This window comes from Phocoena phocoena, chromosome 8 (genome assembly GCF_963924675.1).
Source record: "Phocoena phocoena chromosome 8, mPhoPho1.1, whole genome shotgun sequence".
NCBI lineage: Eukaryota > Metazoa > Chordata > Mammalia > Artiodactyla > Phocoenidae > Phocoena > Phocoena phocoena.
In genome coordinates this window covers 56,621,495-56,641,069 of record NC_089226.1, presented here as the reverse complement: position 1 = coordinate 56,641,069, position 19,575 = coordinate 56,621,495, and the positions used below count along the sequence as shown (strand labels likewise).

Genomic DNA, 19,575 nt, shown 5'->3' with positions numbered 1-19,575 from the left:
TCGGTGGTTGCGGCTCAGTCTCTGGGGAACAGAGGGGCAGCTCACTGTTTGCCCGCCTCTCTGCCCGGCCTCCTTTCTGGCTGATCTCTGCTGGTCCGTGGGATCCCTCCTCGCCCAGCACCCCCCGTGCCATGGCCCTTCTGTCGCTTCTGCTGCAGGCCACCACGGCCACGGCCCTTGGCCGCCACCTCCTCCTTGACTGTGTCGATGATCTCATTGGGGATGCGCAGGTACTTGATGGTGCTGCTGCGGATGTAGCACTCGGGCATCAGCCAGAAATTGTCTCTGTCCCTGGACTTGCAGATCACCTCACGCAAGTTGGTGTTCATCCAGTTGTCGCAGCTCACTAGATGCCCATTGTATGCCTCCCCGTTTTTGAGCTCGACCAACAGTGGGTGATTCTGAGCCGTTTTCAGCAGCCACAAGTGAAGCATGGTGCCAGCAGGGACTGGGCTCCCCGGCCACTTCCACCACAGCCGCCGCAGCTCACCGCATGGTTTTATTGGTTGACCGGCCTCTGCTTAGCTTCCTCTACTCAAGATCTTTTGGATTTTGACTAATTCTGTGGTGACATCAACTTCCCTGTAACTTTTTGCCATCAACTTTGGGTTTTCCTGCTTGAAGCTATGAGAATAAAACCAGCTTTTTTTCTCTCTGAAAGTCCTTCATTTGTTGTCCATGAGACTTCTGCCCTCCAGGCTAAACACCTGTGGTTCTGTCAACCATTTCTCTAACAAAACTATGGCTCCCATTCTTCTATTCATCCTGGGTGTTCTTCTCTAAAGGACCCAGTGACAACAGAAAGAATACTGAGTGTATAACTGAAGACCTAATGCTGAGGTGTCATATCTTTTCCACTAAGTAGGTGACCAAGGCAAGTTAGTTTCTTTTAAATAACAAAAGCACTGGACCACTCTGCTTCACTGCATGCTTTTTATAGTCAAATGAGATTATTACAAAACCTGTAAGAAACATAACCTATAAGAAAGGTTCCAGTTATTTATCTGTATGCTTCTAAAAAGAAATATTAACTCCAGAACTAAACGTAGATCTGTCAGTATCATCTGACACAGTACTAAGTATTGATAGTTGGCACTAGCACGTTCCCTGGTTATCTGCTCTCTTTCTGTTAATACAGCCTGGGATTACATTGGCTTTTTGGTACTCATGTCATAATTCTTTAATCACACGGAAATTACTAGGTACTAAAGAGCTCCAAACCATCTTCACAGATAATCTATTTATTGCTTTCTAATTCATTGACTTTTACCATGTAGGGTCAGTGAATTTTTCAAACAACTTGGAAATATAATTTAATTTGGAAAAGAATTTAATAATTGCTCATCTTAATTGCATTTTCTGTAAAAGTATAATAATAGGAAATGTATACTTGTTCCTCTAGTTATTGAATCTAATACTCCCTTAAATTAATTCTATTTATGGTGCTAAGGACATTTTTCTGGTTGTACTCGAATGACCACATTCTTATCTAAACCTTCTGCAGTCTGCTAATGAGATTCTCTATGTATATTGAATTAAGATGCCTTTGATTTGTATCTTATGTCCTGATGGTAATAGGTTTTACCCTTTTAGATGGATTTCATTTTTCTAGATTGCTTAGATCTATAAATCCATGTACTTTCGCAGAGTAAGATGACTGTGTAATGGTTGGAAGCTATTATACTGTTCAACTTGACATGACCCCTTAAGAATTTGAAAGCAATATAAGATGTGAACTCTGTCCTAATATTTGATCTGTCTTAAAGTTTCCCTATTAGAACCTTTGGCTCTAATCACTCTTTAGATTTGTTTTAATGGTACATACACACCTTGGGGCTCTTTCTTTCTATAAAGAAGCCCCAATGAAGTAATAAAGTCAATGTCATAAGATCCATTCATCAGGATTCAGAGGCTTAGTTTTCAATGTATGCTTATTTCAGTTTACTTTTCTAACATTTGAAACAGTTTCTGCATTTATAACTTGGAAATGGAGATATTTGTGAGTTTGGAGAGCTATGCAGATAGTCTACATATAATGGTTTATAGTATAACAACTATACAGCATAGAGCTTTAGGACTCTAGTAAATTTCTTCATACTTGCCCCTTTGTTGATATATCCTTTCAGTTAGGTAGTTTCTTTGCAGGCTACCCCATACAAGTTTGAAGGATTCCCAGATACCCTGTAAAAGCCTGGTGTGTTACACTTTACTTATCCCGAATTTGCTTTGCTGTCATTTTTAATGCATCTCAATTTAGGGCCAAACTGTATGTCCTAGTTTATTTTTTATAACTTCAATTAAATACAAAGCTATATCTTCTTGATGGGTGTATGAAGCATTTGGTGTTCCACTGTAGAGAATACAGACAGATCATGACCTTGCTCACTCCCCAGTGCCTGTAATTTTACAGTACGACAAATTTACCTTTTGGACATTATGTAATCAGCAACTCGAGAATTTAATATAAAGCTTTAAATTCTGTTTCCTTTCTTTCATTTTCCCTAGAAAACAGTATCCTCCAAGCATTATGGAATGTATCTTTTCCTCAGACAGTTAAAACACAATTGAAATTAAGAATATCCAGTAATTGTCACCTACCATTTATTTCTGTAAGGTTATGTTATTCTTAAGAATAGTCAGATATTGCAAAACTAAGGAAAGTAAAGTTTCTTCCTGACCCTGTCTAAGTTGTGATTGATCTGTTTGTAGAGAAATCTGTTGCAGAGGCCAAAATGCATGCTTGGTCTTGAGAATCAGGGGAAAATATGACTAGAACATAGATATACTCTAACCTTTTCTTCTTCATTTGCAGGAGTAGGAAAAGGGAAATAGTGAAGGAAACTTACTCCCTAAAATAACTCATCACTTTTATAAAGATCTACAGATCTCATGCCTTTGTTGCTTCAGTGAATCAGGTTAAAATGGAAAGTCTTATGAGAACTCTATGGCATGAGTACATTGCCTTGGAGAAGTAACATCCAAATAGCCACCCCTGCGAATGTGAATTAATTTTTGATGAATTTTTGCTCATTGGTGCTGTGGATTTGACTAGCCACCTCAGAAGCAACAGAAACCTTAGATATCGCTTTCATGTCTGATATTTTTCTTAATCTTCTGTCCCTTTTAGTAGAAGTTGAGAGGTCAGGTCCAAAGTATTAGAGGAAAAAATGTTCTAGGATCTTAATCTCAGGGTGGTAGGTTTATGATATATAAATATGAGACATAGTGGCCTCAACTCCTTGAGGATAGTGGGTCACTTTCTTATATATTTGTCCCTTATTGTATGACCTATTCAATTTTTTCTTCGAAACAAAGCAGCCATCATTCTGATTTGACTAATGTTATGAAGATGTTAAGATAATAGGTTACAATGACTATATAAGTGACTTAGTCCAAGTCTTCAGATGTTTATGCTGTATGCAAGCAACTTCTGCCCTTGTCAACAACTTGGAGGTTGTTTTTACTCAAGTTTTTGAAAACTTCTGACCCTACTTTACCTTTTTTAGGTTTCCATTATACCCAAAAGGAGGGGAGAAGTTGCAGTTTGATTATGGTGTCTATCTTCTGAACAAAAACATAGCACAGGTAAGTAACTCCTCTTTACTCCCCTCCTACTTGCCACATGCAGCCTGCTTCCTTGGATCTCTAACCCTCTTTATGAATAAGTAGTACAGTTGACTCCTATTTAACTAGCTACAGTGATAATGCAAAGTTCTTTTTTGGCCACAGTCCTTTTCTGTGCCATTATAAATACCACAAAGAAGCAATGTGTACAAATTGCAATCCTCCGGCTAAACTCAGAAGCCATTTACTGAATCGTTACCTGCTAGTAGACTGTACTTGAATGTGTGGGCTTTATAACCTCTTGCCTCTACAGCTTGACTGATAATAGCTTTCTTCTCACACAGCTTTCTTCTCTTAGACCACTTCTGGGGGCTCATTTTGATTGGGAGTTTACAGAGTAAAGGTTTACTGACTTTGGCAAGTCCCTAATAGTCTCCTCATCTATTATCCAGGGCCCCAAAGAAAAGACCAAGCACATGGTCCTTCCAACCCAGCTTGGATTTTTGTGGCTCTCCCAACATCACACCAGTTCATATCTCACTTAATGCCTTTCCACATGCCATAGAAAGGCTATCAGATGCTTGGGTTTGCATTTTCCTGAAAGAAATATATAGCATTTCCTTAGCTCACTTGGCTCTACTTCAAGAGGTAGACATGCCGTAAATTTTCTAGTTGTAAAGGAAGATCAGCTTCAGCGCCTTGTTTTTATTTGGACATCCAATTGGAATATCACATGGATGAGATCCCACTGTTTGGCTGTTATTTAGTGACATTATCAGCTGTATCCTCAGACCTTTCCTTTTTATAGAAGCAATAAGGTTTGTGATGCTTTTGTTTTTATGAGCCTGCGTTGCCTTTTATCTGTATGATTCTGAAGACTCACTGAACAATTCCCATATTCATTTCTGATGGATCTAGAATAATTCCTCCATGTGGTATCATCTTTGCCTTTCTTCGCCTCATCTAATCTCAGTTTAATGTTTTTTTAAAAATTGGTTTTTATTAAGACTCTTATACTTTTCTGATACTGGATCAAATTTCTAGTTTGCAGTCCTCGATTAATCATTTGCTTATAACCTCACACTCATACTGCTTTTATTGTTACTGCCATCCAGCTCATGTTCATTGCAGGCAAGCAGCCTTGCTCACAGCCTCTGGCCCATGACTCATCTTTCCATGTGCCATTCTTCCCACAGCTGATGCATTCCATCCCTCCATTTTTGGCAGAAGAGTATCTCAGTCTGGGAAACAGGACCTTAATTTCAAGGCTACCTAGCTCACATTACTGATCACAGATGTCATACCATAGAGAAGGTAGTACTTAGACAGAAATGGTCAAGAAGGGGCCAGACTAAGGATACATTAAGGGAGAAGAGGTCTAAGTAGATTAGAGAGTACCTCCAGTGAAGTCAGCCAAGGTGGAAAAGAGTACCTGGAAACTGGGGTCCAGAGTCTGGGAGTCAGGATGTCAGGAAGGTTGGCCTCATTTAGTAGAACTAAGTTCTGATCAGAGTTCAGAGATTCTTCTCTCTTTGCCCTATTTTCTGTTTCTTGCTTTAAGCACATAAGGCCTAAGATCAGAAGTCTGTTGGAAGTTTCCAGGTGAAATCTACTCCTAATTAAGGCTAGGGCTGAAATCCCTGGATTTCCTCATAAATCCCAGCTTCAAACACACACGTGCACATGCACACACACTTAATTCTTTCTTCTCAGGGCCCAATAGGAATGGCAAAGTATGGTATAAAGGGGTGCTAAGAATAGCCCAGCTTGCTTTGAGAACAAGACCAACAGGGAGGCTGACTATGTGCAGTGGAAAATCTGGGACAGCCAGCCCTTCACATCAGACTCAGCTCTAGCCCTGTTTGGTCCTCATTTTAGAGCACTTCCCAGGTAGCTTCTGATTTTATTCTTAACTGAACCAAGGCCACAAGTATGCGGAACTAGTTTTATTCATCTGTTTAAAAAATGGATTACTTCTAGTAATTTTGTATCCTCTGCAACTTTATACTCTTTGAAATTGAGAGATTACATTTGTGTGTGTGTTTAATGGGTTAACCACGCAAACTCCATAGGGAGCAAGTATCTTGCCCTCTATAGTGTTTTTTCATCACTGTGATGGCAGTGATGGAGATGACAATGAAGGGGATGACAATAAACTTCTTATAAACAGACTTTCTTAGGTTTCAGGGTTCATTCAGAAAGCCTCTTCTGAGCATTTAGAAAGAAACTTTTAGCAAATTTGTGACCTTCAACTTTTTTCACTTTAACTCCATTTTGGCCTTACTACCATCACTTTCTTACATTTCAACTTATAACAAATCAAAGAACCATTAATTATTATGGCTCCTAACCAGGTATTATATTAATAAGATATTTCCAACTTGTGAAGGTTTATTTTTATATACATATATACCAATACATGTTGTCAAAGGGGAGTTTGTCTTCTCAGGCAGTCCCATTTAGACTCTAGAGATGTGAACAAATCATACTATTAAAATGGTCCCACCTCAGTAATTTATAAGCCACGTTAGTGGAGGTGGATGAAAGCATTGGCATGTGTTAAAGTGCCAGAGAAAAAAGAGTGAAGTCATTTAATACTGCATCCATAACTTGGTTGAGGATTTGAATAGTCAATAGGACCTTTCATCACAGCCAGAAATAGTAGTAAAATCACTTTTTTTGGTAGAGGAAATGACAGAATTTAGTAATATTTGTTACTTCAGTATTTGGGATCAGTCCAGCTCAAGTTTTGAAAGCACAAGCTTATAAAGACAGGCCTTCAAGTAGAATTCCTCAAGTGTTGTTTGAAGAGCTGAGAGGGTTGGTAAGGTCTGCTTGCCCTCTTCTTGTCACTGTTGTCTAAAGGGGTGTGTGTGCTGGGTTGGGTACTGAAAGGGAATAAAGCAAAATGCCTTGTTCTTAGCACCACTTACTAATATTTTTCAAGTGCCAGCCCCTTTGGCTGGAAATAGTCTTCCCTGTTGGGCAGCCTGCAACAGTATAGGAATGGGCCTGGTAAATTTCAGGTACAGTGTAATTAATGTTGATTTAAGAAACCAGCTCCTGCCGTAATTGTCAGTAAGTTTATAAGGGCATTATATTAGTATTTGTGTATAGCACAGTAGTTTGCTTTTAGTTCCTAGAGCATAAAAAGTAGTAAATCAAAAATTATAATACTTTTACCTTATGTTTGTGGAAAGCTTTATAGTTTATGATATACATACATATATATCCATGTGACCCTCATCATCACCCTGCAAAGTGAAAAGGGCAGCATTTGATCCAGCATTTCCACTTTGGGGTATTTGTCCAAAGGAAACGAAAGCACTAACTTGAAAAGATACCTGTACCCCCCATGTTTATTGCAGCATTATTTAAAATAGCCAAGACATGGAAATAACCTAAGTATCCATCAATGGATGAATAGATAAAGAAAATGTGGTGTGTGTACGTGTGTGTACACACACACACACACACACACAGTAGAATATTATTCAGCCATGAAAAGAAGGAAATCCTGGCATTTGCAACAACATGTGGATGGACCTTGAGGGCATTATGCTAAGTGAATTAAATACCATATGATCTCACTCATGTGGAATCTAAGTTAAAAAAAAAAAACCCCAAACTCATAGATAAAAAGAACATATTGGTGGTTATCACAGGTCGGGGTAGAGGGTGGTAGAAATGGATGAAGGTTGTCAAAAGCTACCAACTTATAGTTATAAAATAAGTAAGTCCTGGAGATATAATGTACAGCATGTTGACTACAGTTAATATCGTATATTCAGAAGTTGCTGAGAGTGTATGTCTTAACAGTTTTCACCACGAGAAAAAAAAAAGTTTGTAACTATGTGTGGTGATGGATGTTGACTTATCGTGGTGATTATTTCACAATATATACATACATTGAATCATTATGTTGTATACCTGAAACTAATATAATGTTATATGTTGCAGTATATTATGGGAGATGAACTAATGGATTGAATGTGGGAGATGGAGGAAAAGGAGTAATCAAGAATGACTCCTAGGTTTTGTGTATGAGCAACTGGATGTATGAAAATGCTGTTTATTGAGATGGAGAAGGGTCCAAGAGACAGGGGTTGGGAGAACCAGAAGTTCTGCTTTGGAAATGTTAAGCTTGAGTTGCCTTTTAGAAATCTAAAGCAGAGTCGTCAAGTAGGCAACAGAATATGGTTCTGGAACTCAGGGTGGGAGGTCAGTTACTAGAGGTACAAATTTGGTAGTCATCAATATAAAGATGATGTTTAAATCCATGGAACCAGGTGCGATCAACCAGGAAGAGAGTGCAGAGCTAGCCAGAGCAGAGAGAGACAGATGCAGACAGAAACATGCCGTGGGATTTAGCCCTGGGAAATCACGTTTAGATGTTGGATAGAGGAGGATGAACCAGCAAAGACTGTGAGGAATGGCCAGTTGGGTAGAGAGAAAACCAGGAGAAAGTAATAATTTGGAAACTAAGAGAAGTAAATTTCTGGAAGGAAAGCATAATCAACTAAATATGTGAACTCTGTCAGATGAAGTATCCAGTGGACTTGGGAACATGGAAGTCTTTAACGAGCAGTTTCAGTAGAGCAGCAGGTGTGTTGAAGAGTGAATAGGAAGTGAGGAAGTGCCATTGATTATAGACAGCCCTCCTGAGGTGTTTTTTGTGCAGTGAGATAGACATGTGGGTTCATAACTGGAAAAGACTGTAGGTTTAAGGGAGGTCTTTTGGGTTTTTTTGTTTTGTTTTTTATTTGTTTTGTGGGGATGTGGAACCTTTTTGGTGTGTTTTATTTTTTAAGATGGGAAATATCCGGGCAGGTTTATATGCTGATGAGAGTGATCAAATGAAGAGAGCAATTGCTAATACAAGGTAAAGAAGGGATACTTGAAGGAGTAAAGTCTTAGGGAGAGGGAAAGGAAATTGGTTTCAGAACATGAGTTTGTTGACCTAAGATAGAAAAAGGGGCACTTTCAGCAAACTCATAGTTTCAAAACAAAACAAAAAGACAAAAACCAGTTTAACTTAAGAATGTCCTTGGGGCTTCCCTGGTGGCGCAGTGGTTAAGAATCCACCTGCCAATGCAGGAGACACGGGTTCGATCCCTGGTCCGGGAAGATCCCACATGCCGCGGAGCAACTAAGCCTGTGCGCCACAACTGCTGAGCCTGCCCTCTAGATCCCATGAGCCACAACTACTGAGCCCACACACTGCAACTACTGAGTCCACACACTGCAATTACTGAACTACACCACAATGAAGAGTAGCCCCTGCTCACCACAACTAGAGAAAGACCATGTGCAGCAGCGAAGACCCAATGCAACAACAACAAAAAGAATGTCCTTGATTAAGCAGTAAAAGTTATTAATTATATTAAATGTTGACCCTTGACTACATATTTTTTTAATATTCTGTGTGATGGAAAGGGAAATAGGCATAAAGCACTTGTGCAATTGAGTTGCTAACTAAACCAGCTGATATTTTTCATGGAGCACCATCTTGAAAGATTGACTAACACACAGCCAACTATACAGGCAGGTATTTGGCAGACATTTTTTGCAAAAATGAGTGAAGTGAGCCTCTTAAAGGAAATCAACTGATGATGAGATTCAAGATTTTGAATGACAGTATCATTAGTATGTCGGAAAACTTGCATTTGCCACCATGACCTTGACAGCTTCCTGTTTCTTAAAGGTGTTTTTGATGAAGTTGGTAGTGATATTTAACAAAAGAGATTAAAATATTTTATAATGAATGTGTCAGCATTTAAAATGTATATAACTCAGTGAGCCAGTATTTTCAAAATGACCAATGTATGTTGCTATGAAGTCATGTACAGCTAAAGATCTCTTCAAAGTGCAAAAACCCAATGGATTTTTTTTTACATATATAAATTTATTTTATTTTACTTATTTTTATTTTTGGCTGCGTTGGGTCTTCATTGCTGCGTGCAGGCTCTCTCTAGTTGCGGCGAGTCAGGGCTACTCTTTGTTGCGGTGCGCAGGCTTCTTATTGTGGTGGCTTCTCGTTGGGAGCACGGGCTCTAGGTGCGCGGGCTTCAGTAGTTGTGGCACGCAGGCTCAGTAGTTGTGGCTTACAGGCTCTAGAGTGCAGGCTCAGTAGTTGTGGTGCATGGGTTTAGTTGCTCCGCAGCATGTGGGATCTTCCCGGACCAGGGCTCGAACCTGTTTCTCCTACATTGGCAGGCAGATTCTTAACCACAGTGCCACAAGGGAAGCCCACCCCAATGGATTTTAATGTAACAGCTGTAAAAAATATATTGAAATGGCTTCAGATTCTACATTGCTACTAACCTTTAAGAAGCTACTACTTGTTAAGTTTGGAGGTAGTATCAGAGAAGAATATCTACAATTATCTGAAAAAAGCTATTAAAATACTCCTTTCTTTCCCAATTACATTTTCTCATGAAACAACATGTGGTAACAAAATGAATACAGAAGAATATATGAGAATCCAGCTGTCTTCTATTAAGACAGTCATTGCAAAAGAGACTTGCAAAAATGTAAAACAATGTCGCTCATCTCACTAAATTTTTTTTTGAAAATATGCTTGTTTTTCATTAAAAATGTTATTTATATTAACAAGTAATAGATTTCTATTATTATTTTAAAGTGAATTAGTAAATACTTAAAAGCTTTTTCAGTTTCATATTTGTATATGCCTACATAAACAAAAACTTTTTGGGGTCCTCAATTTTAAGAGAGTAAAGGGATCTTGAGACCAAAAAGTTTGAGAATCACCGTCCTAGAGAATGTAGTCACCCAGCTTTCCTATAAAACATCTCAACTGCTCATAGTCTGATAAACCAAGACACATGTGTCAGTTCCCCAAATGTGGAAACATTATATAAGAGACCTACAAATTTGAATTCTGGTAGTACTGTGCAGTACAAATCATCAGGCCAGCAGCTATCAGTGGATGCTTCCCTATCGCTTTTGAGTTTCCTTGAGCCAGGCTTCTCTACTTTCTTGAAAGTTCAGGGACTCAAGGGTAATACTTTGAGGGTGTAGTTTACAAATATTAATGATGATTTAAATTTGTATTGAACTTAATGGCTTTTGGTATACTTACACTTCTGTATCTCATTTCATACCTTGTGAAGTACGTTGACCAGGTCTATCTTTAGTTAAGAGATTGAGTTGCTGCTATGCTAACTTATCGAGGATGATGAAGCTATTAAATGACAAACGGAATTCAAGATCAAATCTTCTGAGGTCAGATCCAGCTATATCCCACTTTGTTTCTTCTTCTTTTTTCTTTTTTAATGTGGGCCTTATTACAATCCTATGAGGTGGATAAGGCACAGACATCTGCCATTTTACATATGAGACCCCTGAGATCAGGAATTAAGTAGAACTAGGATTAGATCCTGGAGATTTCATGACCTCTCTTCTTTTTACTCTTTTACCTCTCTTTTTTCTCAGTTTGCTTTAAGACTTCATAGAAAGTAACAGTAGCTTCTCCTTCCAAAAACAGTTGGAAACTTCTGTTCTGCCAGGGACATGGTCTTTCTGTAAAACTTGACTACTCATGGGGCCCACAGTGCACAGCTATTTAGAAGGGATCAATGCCAGTTTACACCCAGCAGCTTAAATTCATGTCTATTTCTGTAACATACAGTTCAATATATATGACACATGAGGAGAAAATGCATTTTTATTTTCTTAATTCTTCTTGGAATCAAGAATACAAATTCTGAGGGTATTTTAATAGTCAAAATACCATCATTCCCTCCTGCTGCCTACAAAATTGCCAATAATAGAGTAGAAACTATTTTTTTAAAGTCCTGTATCTTAACAACAAACAATTTACTGAGATATAATTCACAAACCATACAATTCACCCACTTAAAATATATAATTCGATGTTTTTTAAAATATATTCAACTAGTGGTGCAACTGTCACCCCAGTCTGCTTTAAAATATTTTCATTGCCCATAAAGAAGCCCTGTACTCATTAGCAGTCACTCCCTGTTCCCCTAAGACTTCTGACCCTAGGCAGCCACCATTCCACTTCTGTTTCTATTCTGGACATTTCATGGAATAGAATAAAATATGTGGTCTTTGTGACTGGCTTCTTTCCCTTAGCATAGGTTTATGGTTCATCCATATTGTAGTATGCATCAGTCATTGCTTTTTATTAACAAATCATTTTGGCAATTCAAAGATGTATATGGATATACCACATTTCATTCATCCATTCATCAGTTGATAGACATTGGATTGTTTACACTTTGGGGTCATTATGAATAATGCTGCTACGAGCATTAATGTATAGATACAAGTTTTCTGTGGGGACATGTTTTTATTACTCTTGGATATATATTGGTAGATATTGGGTTGGCCAAAGAGTTCGATCAGGTTTTTCCATAAGATGTTACAGAAAAACCCGAATGAACTCTTTGGCCAACCCAGTACTTGTGAGTGGAGTTGCTGAGCCATATGGTAACTATGTTTAACATTTTGAGGAATTGCCAGACTGTGTGTTAAAAGCGGTTACACCATTTTGCATTCCCACCATCGATGTATTAAAGTTCCAATTTCTGTCCTTTCTATTATAGCCTCCTACTAGTAAAGTGGTATCTCATTGTGGTTTTTTGTTTGTTTTTAACATATTTATTGGAGTATAATTACTTTACAGTGGTGTGTTAGTTTCTGCTTTATAACAAAGTGAATCAGCTATACATACACATGTGTCCCCATATCTCCTCCTTCTTGCATCTCCCTCCCACTCTCCCTATCCCACCCATCTAGGTGGTCACAAAGCACCAAGCTGATCTCCCTGTGCTATGTGGCTGCTTTCCACTAGATGTCTGTTTTACATTTGGTAGTGTATATATGTCCATGCCACTCTCTCACTTCGTCCCAGCTTACCCTTCCCTCTCCTTGTGTCCTCAAGTCCATTCTCTACATCTGCGTCTTTATTCCTGTCCTGCTCCTAGGTTCTTCAGAACCTTTTTTTTTTTTTTTAGATTCCATATATATGTGTTAGCATACGGTATTTGTTTTTCTCTTTCTGACTTACCTCACTTTGTATGACAGACTCTAGGTCCATCCACCTCACTACAAATAAATCAATTTCATTTCTTTCTATGCCTGAGTATAGAGTATGAGTATGTCCATTGTATATATGTGCCACATCTTCTTTATCCATTCATCTGTCAGTGGACACTTACGTTGCTTCCATATCCTGGCTATTGTAAATAGAGCTGCAGTGAACATTGTGGTACATGACTCTTTTTGAATTATGGTTTTCTCAGGGTATATGCCCACTAGTGGGATTGCTGGGTCATATGGTAGTTCTAGTTTTTAGTTTTTTAAGGAACCTCCATACTGTTCTCCATAGTGGCTGTATCAATTTACATTCCCACAACAGCGCAAGAGGGTTCCCTTTTCTCCACACCCTCTCCAGCATTTATTGTTTGTAGATTTTTTCATGATGCCATTCTGACTGGTGTGAGGTGATACCTCATTGTAGTTTTGATTTGTATTTCTCTAATGATTAATGATGTTGAGCATCCTTTCATGTGTTTGTTGGCACTCTGTGTATCTTCTTTGGAGAAATGTATATTTAGGTCTTCTGCCCATTTTTGGATTGGTTTTTTTGGTTTTTTGATATTGAGCTGCATGAGCTGCTTGTATATTTGGAGATTAATCCTTTGTCAGTTGCTTCATTTACAAATACTTTCTCCCATTCTGAGGGTTGTCTTTTCGTCTTGTTTATGGTTTCCTTTGCTGTGCAAAAGCTTTGAAGTTTCATTAGGTCCCGTTTGTTTCTTTTTGTTTTTATTTCCATTTCTCTAGGAGGTGGGTCAAAAAGGATCTTGCTGTGATTTATATCATAGAGTGTTCTGCCTGTGTCTTCCTCTAAGAGTTTTATAGTGTCTGGCCTTACATTTAGGTCTTTAATCCATTTTGAATTTATTTTTGTGTTCGGGAGTGTTCTAATTTCATTCTTTTACATGTAGCTGTCCAGTTTTCCCAGTACCACTTATTGAAGAGGCTGTCTTTTCTCCATTGTATTCTCATTGTGGTTTTGATTTGAATTTCCCTAAAGGCTAATGATGTTGAGCATCTTTTCATGTGCTTATTGGACATTTGTATATCTTCCCTGGAGAAATACCTGTTCAAACCCTTTGCCCATTTTTAAATTGGGTAATTTTTCTTTATTATTGAGTTGTAAGAGATCTTTATATAATCTAAACACAAGTCCCTTCTCAGATGTATGATTTGCAAATATTTTCTCCCATTTTGCAGGTTGTCTTTTTCATTCTCTTGATAGTATCTGTTGAAACACAAAGGTTTTTGGTTTTGATGAAGTCCAGTTTTATCTACATTTTCTTTTCTTGCTTATGCTTTTGTTGTCATATCTAAGAAAGCTTAGCCCAAGTACTTTTAGGTTTTCTTCTGTGTAGTTTTAGCTTACACATTTAGGTTTGTGATCCATCTTGAATTAATTTTTTTTATATAGTATAAGGAAAGGGTCCAACTTCATTCTTTTGCATGTAGATATCCATTTAGCCCAGAAAAATTTGTTGAAAAGACTACTTATTACCCATTGAATTGTCTTGGCGCTCTTGTTGAAAATTAATTGACTATAAGTGTAAAGATTTATATCTGAACTCTAAATTCTGTTCCGTTAATATATATGTCTGTCCTTATGCTAATACCACCATATCATTTTTCTTTAAAAAAATACTCTTTTCAGAAGAACCTAGGGGTGGGACGGGAATAGAGACGCAGACCTACTGGAGAACGGACTTGAGGATATGGGGAGGGGAAAGGGTGAGCTTTGACAGGGCGAGAGAGAGTCTTGGACATACACACACTAACAAATGTAGTAAGGTAGATAGCTAGTGGGAAGCAGCCGCATGGCACAGGGATATTAGCTCAGTGCTTTGTGACAGCCTGGAGGGGTGGGATAGGGAGAGTGGGAGGGAGGGAGACGCAAGAGGGAGGACATATGGGAACATATGTATATATATAATTGATTCACTTTGTTATAGAGCAGAAACTAACACACCATTGTAAAGCAATTGTACCCCAATAAAGATGTTAAAAAAAAAAATACTCTTTTCAAAAATAATACATTCCAAGCTTCCCTGGTGGCGCAGTGGTTGAGAGTCCACCTGCCGATGCAGGGGACATGGGTTTGTGCCCCGGTCCGGGAGGATCCCACATGCCACGGAGTGGCTGGTCCCGTGAGCCATGGCCGCTGAGCCTGTGCGTCTGGAGCCTGTGCTCCGCAACGGTAGAGACCACAACAGTGAGAGGCCCGTGTACCGCAAAAAATAATAATAATAAAATACATTCCAATTGTAGAAATTTTTTAAAGTACAAAAAAGATAGAAGAACAGAATTTTTAAAATAGTCTTTTAAAATTCACATACACCTTCTGGATATTCCAAACTTTTTTGTCTTTTCCTTTATAGTTGAGATAACATTATGTATACTGCTCAACTAAAAACTCTCTAAGTCAATATTTTTAATATGTAGTATTTCATTTATGTGCATAATGTGCATATATTATCATTTATTTAACCATTCCACTAATCTTGGACATTTGTTCTTCCATGTTTTTCTTAAAAATAAGGTTTCAGTTATCATATTAGCACTAATAGGTGTTTTACATATACATATATAAATTTGTTTCTGCTCTGTAGAGTGATGTTTTCAGATATAAGAGACAGTAAGGTAAATATTAAAGCACTTTATTGTGACAGGAATCCTGTCTCTTAAGTTTTTCCATGGGCTCTACATTGTTTGCACTAAATCAGTTCAGACTTAAGCTTCATACTGCTGTGGACAAAGAGGATTTTCAGTCACATCCTCACTTTGAAAGATGATGATGATCTCCTCTACTCATTTCCTTGGTGGGCTTTTTTTCTTTTTAATAGTAGAACAATTACATTTTCATGTACGTGTGTAATGTAAATCCACAAATATCTGAGTGAGTTGTGCAAGGCCTATGAGAGGCTGACTTTACCCCAGGGTGTTCATATTTGGGGATAAAAAAATATGCACACTATGTAAATAGTTAACTAGTACAAGGCATGCAGTGATAACTGTCAAAGGAGAAGTTCCAGTCAAAATGCGGTTCTGGCTCTCAGCAGGGAGAGTCCCAAAGACGTGGATGCGCTTCCCACCGAGGTGATGAGCTTGGGCATGTAATACAATTCACTGCACCTCCGTTCCCTTATTTCTGTAAAGGTTGGATACTCATTATAGGATTGTTGCGGGGACAAGAAAAAATGAGGGTTAGGTTTGTAGCTCAGGCTTTGTCTGCAGAAAGGGTCCTCAGTAAATAGTAGCTGCCGTTTTTTGCGCTTCATGTTGTTATTCTTGTTAGGCTCATGTGGAGAGGGAATGCTTCAATAGAAAGATACGGCACCTGAACTGGAAGTTCAAGGAAGGAAAGCATCTGGCTAGTGAGAGAGGAGGAGAAGCAGAGGTGCAAAGGAAGGGCTGTTCCAGCCTGGCTGGAACAGGTTACCTTAATAGTGGGGATAGGAAAGACATTTTTGACTGACCACCATTGGCCCTGGCACCATACTGTTACCAGTTGTTATACTTGGAACTAAAACTGGTCTATGTGAGCTCCCTGGGCATGTTTCAGATGTTTAATAAATATTTATTGAAAGAATGAGTGGTGAATGAGTCAACCAGGAAATTGTTCTTTCCTTCCTTAAGATTGATAGTTAATGAACTTATTTCTATTTAAATATGTGTGTGTATTTAAATATATATTTAAATGCATCTTGACTTATGTCTGTTTAAATGGAGGCTTTAACGGAAGTAGAAAAATCACGTATATAGTTGTTTTTCAAAAGTTCCATTCTGTATTTAAGGGATAACATACTACCTTTTTGAACTTGCAAGTGATTGGTTAAATGTTCTTGTATTAATTTTTTAAAGAATCATATCAGTTATTAACCAATTTACTAAACATTTTTAATGATACATTGGCTGTGATCACTGTACTTTCAAGTGCTGAGGGTGATAAATTAACAAGGTAAAATAATTTATTTTTATGTCAGTTGGACATTTTTTCCTACTTTAAACTGAAACTAGAAATCTAATGCCAAAAATATCTTTCCAAATGAAAAATAAAACAGTTTTAACTCACATTTATATAGCTTACTTTAGGGTACAGAGATCTTTCACATATATTACCTCTTTTATCCTTTTCAAAAGCCCTAAAAGTGTTGGTATTATTATCCCCACTTTCCATTTAGGTAAACTGAGACTCTCAATAGTGAGCAAAGAAATTCAGATCCTAATCATCTCACTGTAAGTTCAGGGGACTTGCTGACTTCCTTTTATCAGTCAGAAAGAAACATTAAATAGCAGGTTTCCCTTTTGTCAGCCAAGTAAAAATTTAGCACCTTACTTGGTTTAGCATCTTTGGTAACTTCTGTCTCTTCCTTTATCCTAGTTGTTTTTAAAAATTCACTTTAGGCCTTTATTCTGCATGTTTTAATATTTTAAGCTGGCACATTTTTTTCTTTAATTAAAGAAACAAGTTGCTTATTCAGTAATGATGTGTGAGCCTTTTCCGAGGCACTACTATGAGTGACATTTGTTGCTGGGAGAAAAATATTTAAAGAATGCACCTCAACTGAAATAAAATATATAATGCTTAGTTCAGAGAAGGTAGAATATAAATTCCAACTATTTTTTATGGCTAAGCCTCATGAAGTGAATTATGAGAAATAATATATATGAAAAGTGAATTTGGTCTGATTTTAGTTGGCATCAAAGGGACCAGCGTAGCTTAGGTTTAAGCTATTTAAAGAAATGAACTTCAAAAAATTATTATATGTAAATTTTGGTGTCTAGTAGAGAAAAGCATTTTAAAATGTGCTGATTTGGGTTTCCAGGGAGGATAAAATTAGTATCCTAATTAATGTAACTTTATCAAGGGAAAGGCCAAAATCCTAGAATAAAATGAACTAAAATAAATGCAGCATAGCTGAATATTTAAGAGCAAGTACTATGGATTTAGACTACAGGTTCAAATGCCAATTTATCACTTTAGCTGTATGATTTTGGATAAGTTACTTAATCTCTCTGTACTTCAGTGTCTTTATCTGTAAAACAGGGAAAATAATACCTTTAATTATAATTCCCATCTCTTAGAGTTGTTATAAGGATTAAATAATATTTTTAAAGCATTTAGAATAGTGCCTGGAACTGAGTAAGTACTAAAAAAGTGTTGCTAACTAAATAAAATGCAAAGTACAGTGTAATCTTTGTGATAAAGAAATTCCACATTCCACAAGTACAACATGAGGTGAAGATGTGTGGAAGTGGATTACAAGCTAAATGCAAGTTAAGAATAATAAGTAAAGGAGTGGGGGAGTTGTCTTTTTAGCTGCATCAGTGAGAGTACCATGTATGAGGAAGGAAAATTCAGACACCTTGTTCACTGTCAGTGAACTTTTAGTTTCAAGTTAAGGTAGTATTTTTTCTTCTTTCTTTTTCAAAATAGAAATAACTTTTTTATCATATAATTGATTCAATCTCAGTATAAATTTTTTTCAAAATACAGAAAAGCATTAAGGAAAATATTAAAACCACTTTGGATTCCATTACTCAGAGATAACCGTTGTAATATTTTGGTGAACATCTTTCCAAACATCTATGCAAATAAATATACATGCATAAGTTAAATAGGTAATATTTTACATAAATGGTTTCACATTGTACATTCTGTTGTGTGCCTTACTTTTTTCATTTAACTGTTTTGTGAGGATAGTTTCATATTGATGAATATAGTTGTATAAAATTTTGTTGTCTGCATTGCATCCTGTTGTGTGGACATTAACAGTTTCCTTGTTGTTGGACACTTAGATTATTTCCAAGATTTGCCTATTATGAACAACATTACAATGAGAGAAGCATCTTTCTACTTAGTTAGTTATACCTGTGTTCAGTTATTCCCTTAAGATAAGTATCTCATTGCTAGGTCAAAGAACACATAAATTATAATGTTTGACATATCTGTTTCTTTATCCTCTTGCCAATGTTGTTTGTTATTAACCTTTTTTATATGAGAGAAGAAACATAATATCTCTGTGCTTTTATTTGTAGCTCTCTGATTATTAGTGAATGTTAAGTTCAGGCATTTCATATTTTATATATATATATTTCATTTCATATAAATATTATATATATATTTGCTGTTTCAAGTTCTTTGGTGAATCTCCGATACCTTCTGATAAATAATGCCGTAAAAAAAAAATTATGGTAGACTGTAGAACCCCCCAAATGATATAAGATAAAAGAAAATAATACATAGGCCTTGCAGGTAAGGGTGAAGAATTTGCTGAGTCACAGACGAGTCAGTTTTCCTCTGTTTTTACCTCCTTTCTTCCCCCAGTCCTCTCTAGGATTGTCAGTTCCCTTGCTGTATGAAAGCAGTCTATGGCAGTAGGACAAAGGCTGGACTGAAGACAGCTTTTGGAAGAAGCATCTAAACTCCCATCTGCCACTGCCTGGCTCACTTCTTCATTCTTTTCCTCTGCTTGGCACTTTTCATCTGCTGTAAAATGTTTCTTTTCTTTCATCTGAGCCCTAAGACTGGTATTATGATTTCTGTTTACTCTCTTGGCGTTTCTGTGGCTCCAAGCAGGGCTGATTGATCACTTACTCTGTGTCAGGCGCTGGGCTGGGCTTTGAGGAGAAAAGGTTGAAGAGGACTCCGTTCCTAACCCTGGTGCTGCTTGCCTTCTAGCCAGGGTGACATTGCAGTGTAGTATGCACTAATAATGGATGTATGTGTAAAGTTCTTTGGGAAGTACAGTTTTGCTTTGTTTTTTAAATCATCACCTTCAAGCTTTTTGACTTACCACAACATGATCGAAAAGATTTTAAGATTCTCTAAGAGATCATTTACAAACAGTATGCTATATGTTGGTGATTTTGGTTACAGAAAATAAGCAAAGATTTATGGAATACCACGTCAGGTAAATAAGGGGT

At 37.4% G+C, this 19,575-nt stretch overlaps 1 protein-coding gene and 1 pseudogene across 1 annotated transcript in view; one reads left to right on the top strand and one right to left on the bottom strand.

The window, feature by feature from the left end:
• The window catches only part of UVRAG (UV radiation resistance associated), a 324,547-nt gene that overhangs the window by 228,685 nt on the left and 76,287 nt on the right, over nt 1-19,575 (top strand). The window contains exon 13 of the mRNA XM_065881900.1: nt 3,507-3,585. Within this exon, the coding sequence (XP_065737972.1) occupies nt 3,507-3,585 (79 nt within the window). The remainder of the gene's footprint in view (nt 1-3,506; nt 3,586-19,575) is intronic.
• On the bottom strand, nt 42-434 carry LOC136127542 (U6 snRNA-associated Sm-like protein LSm4 pseudogene; annotated as a pseudogene).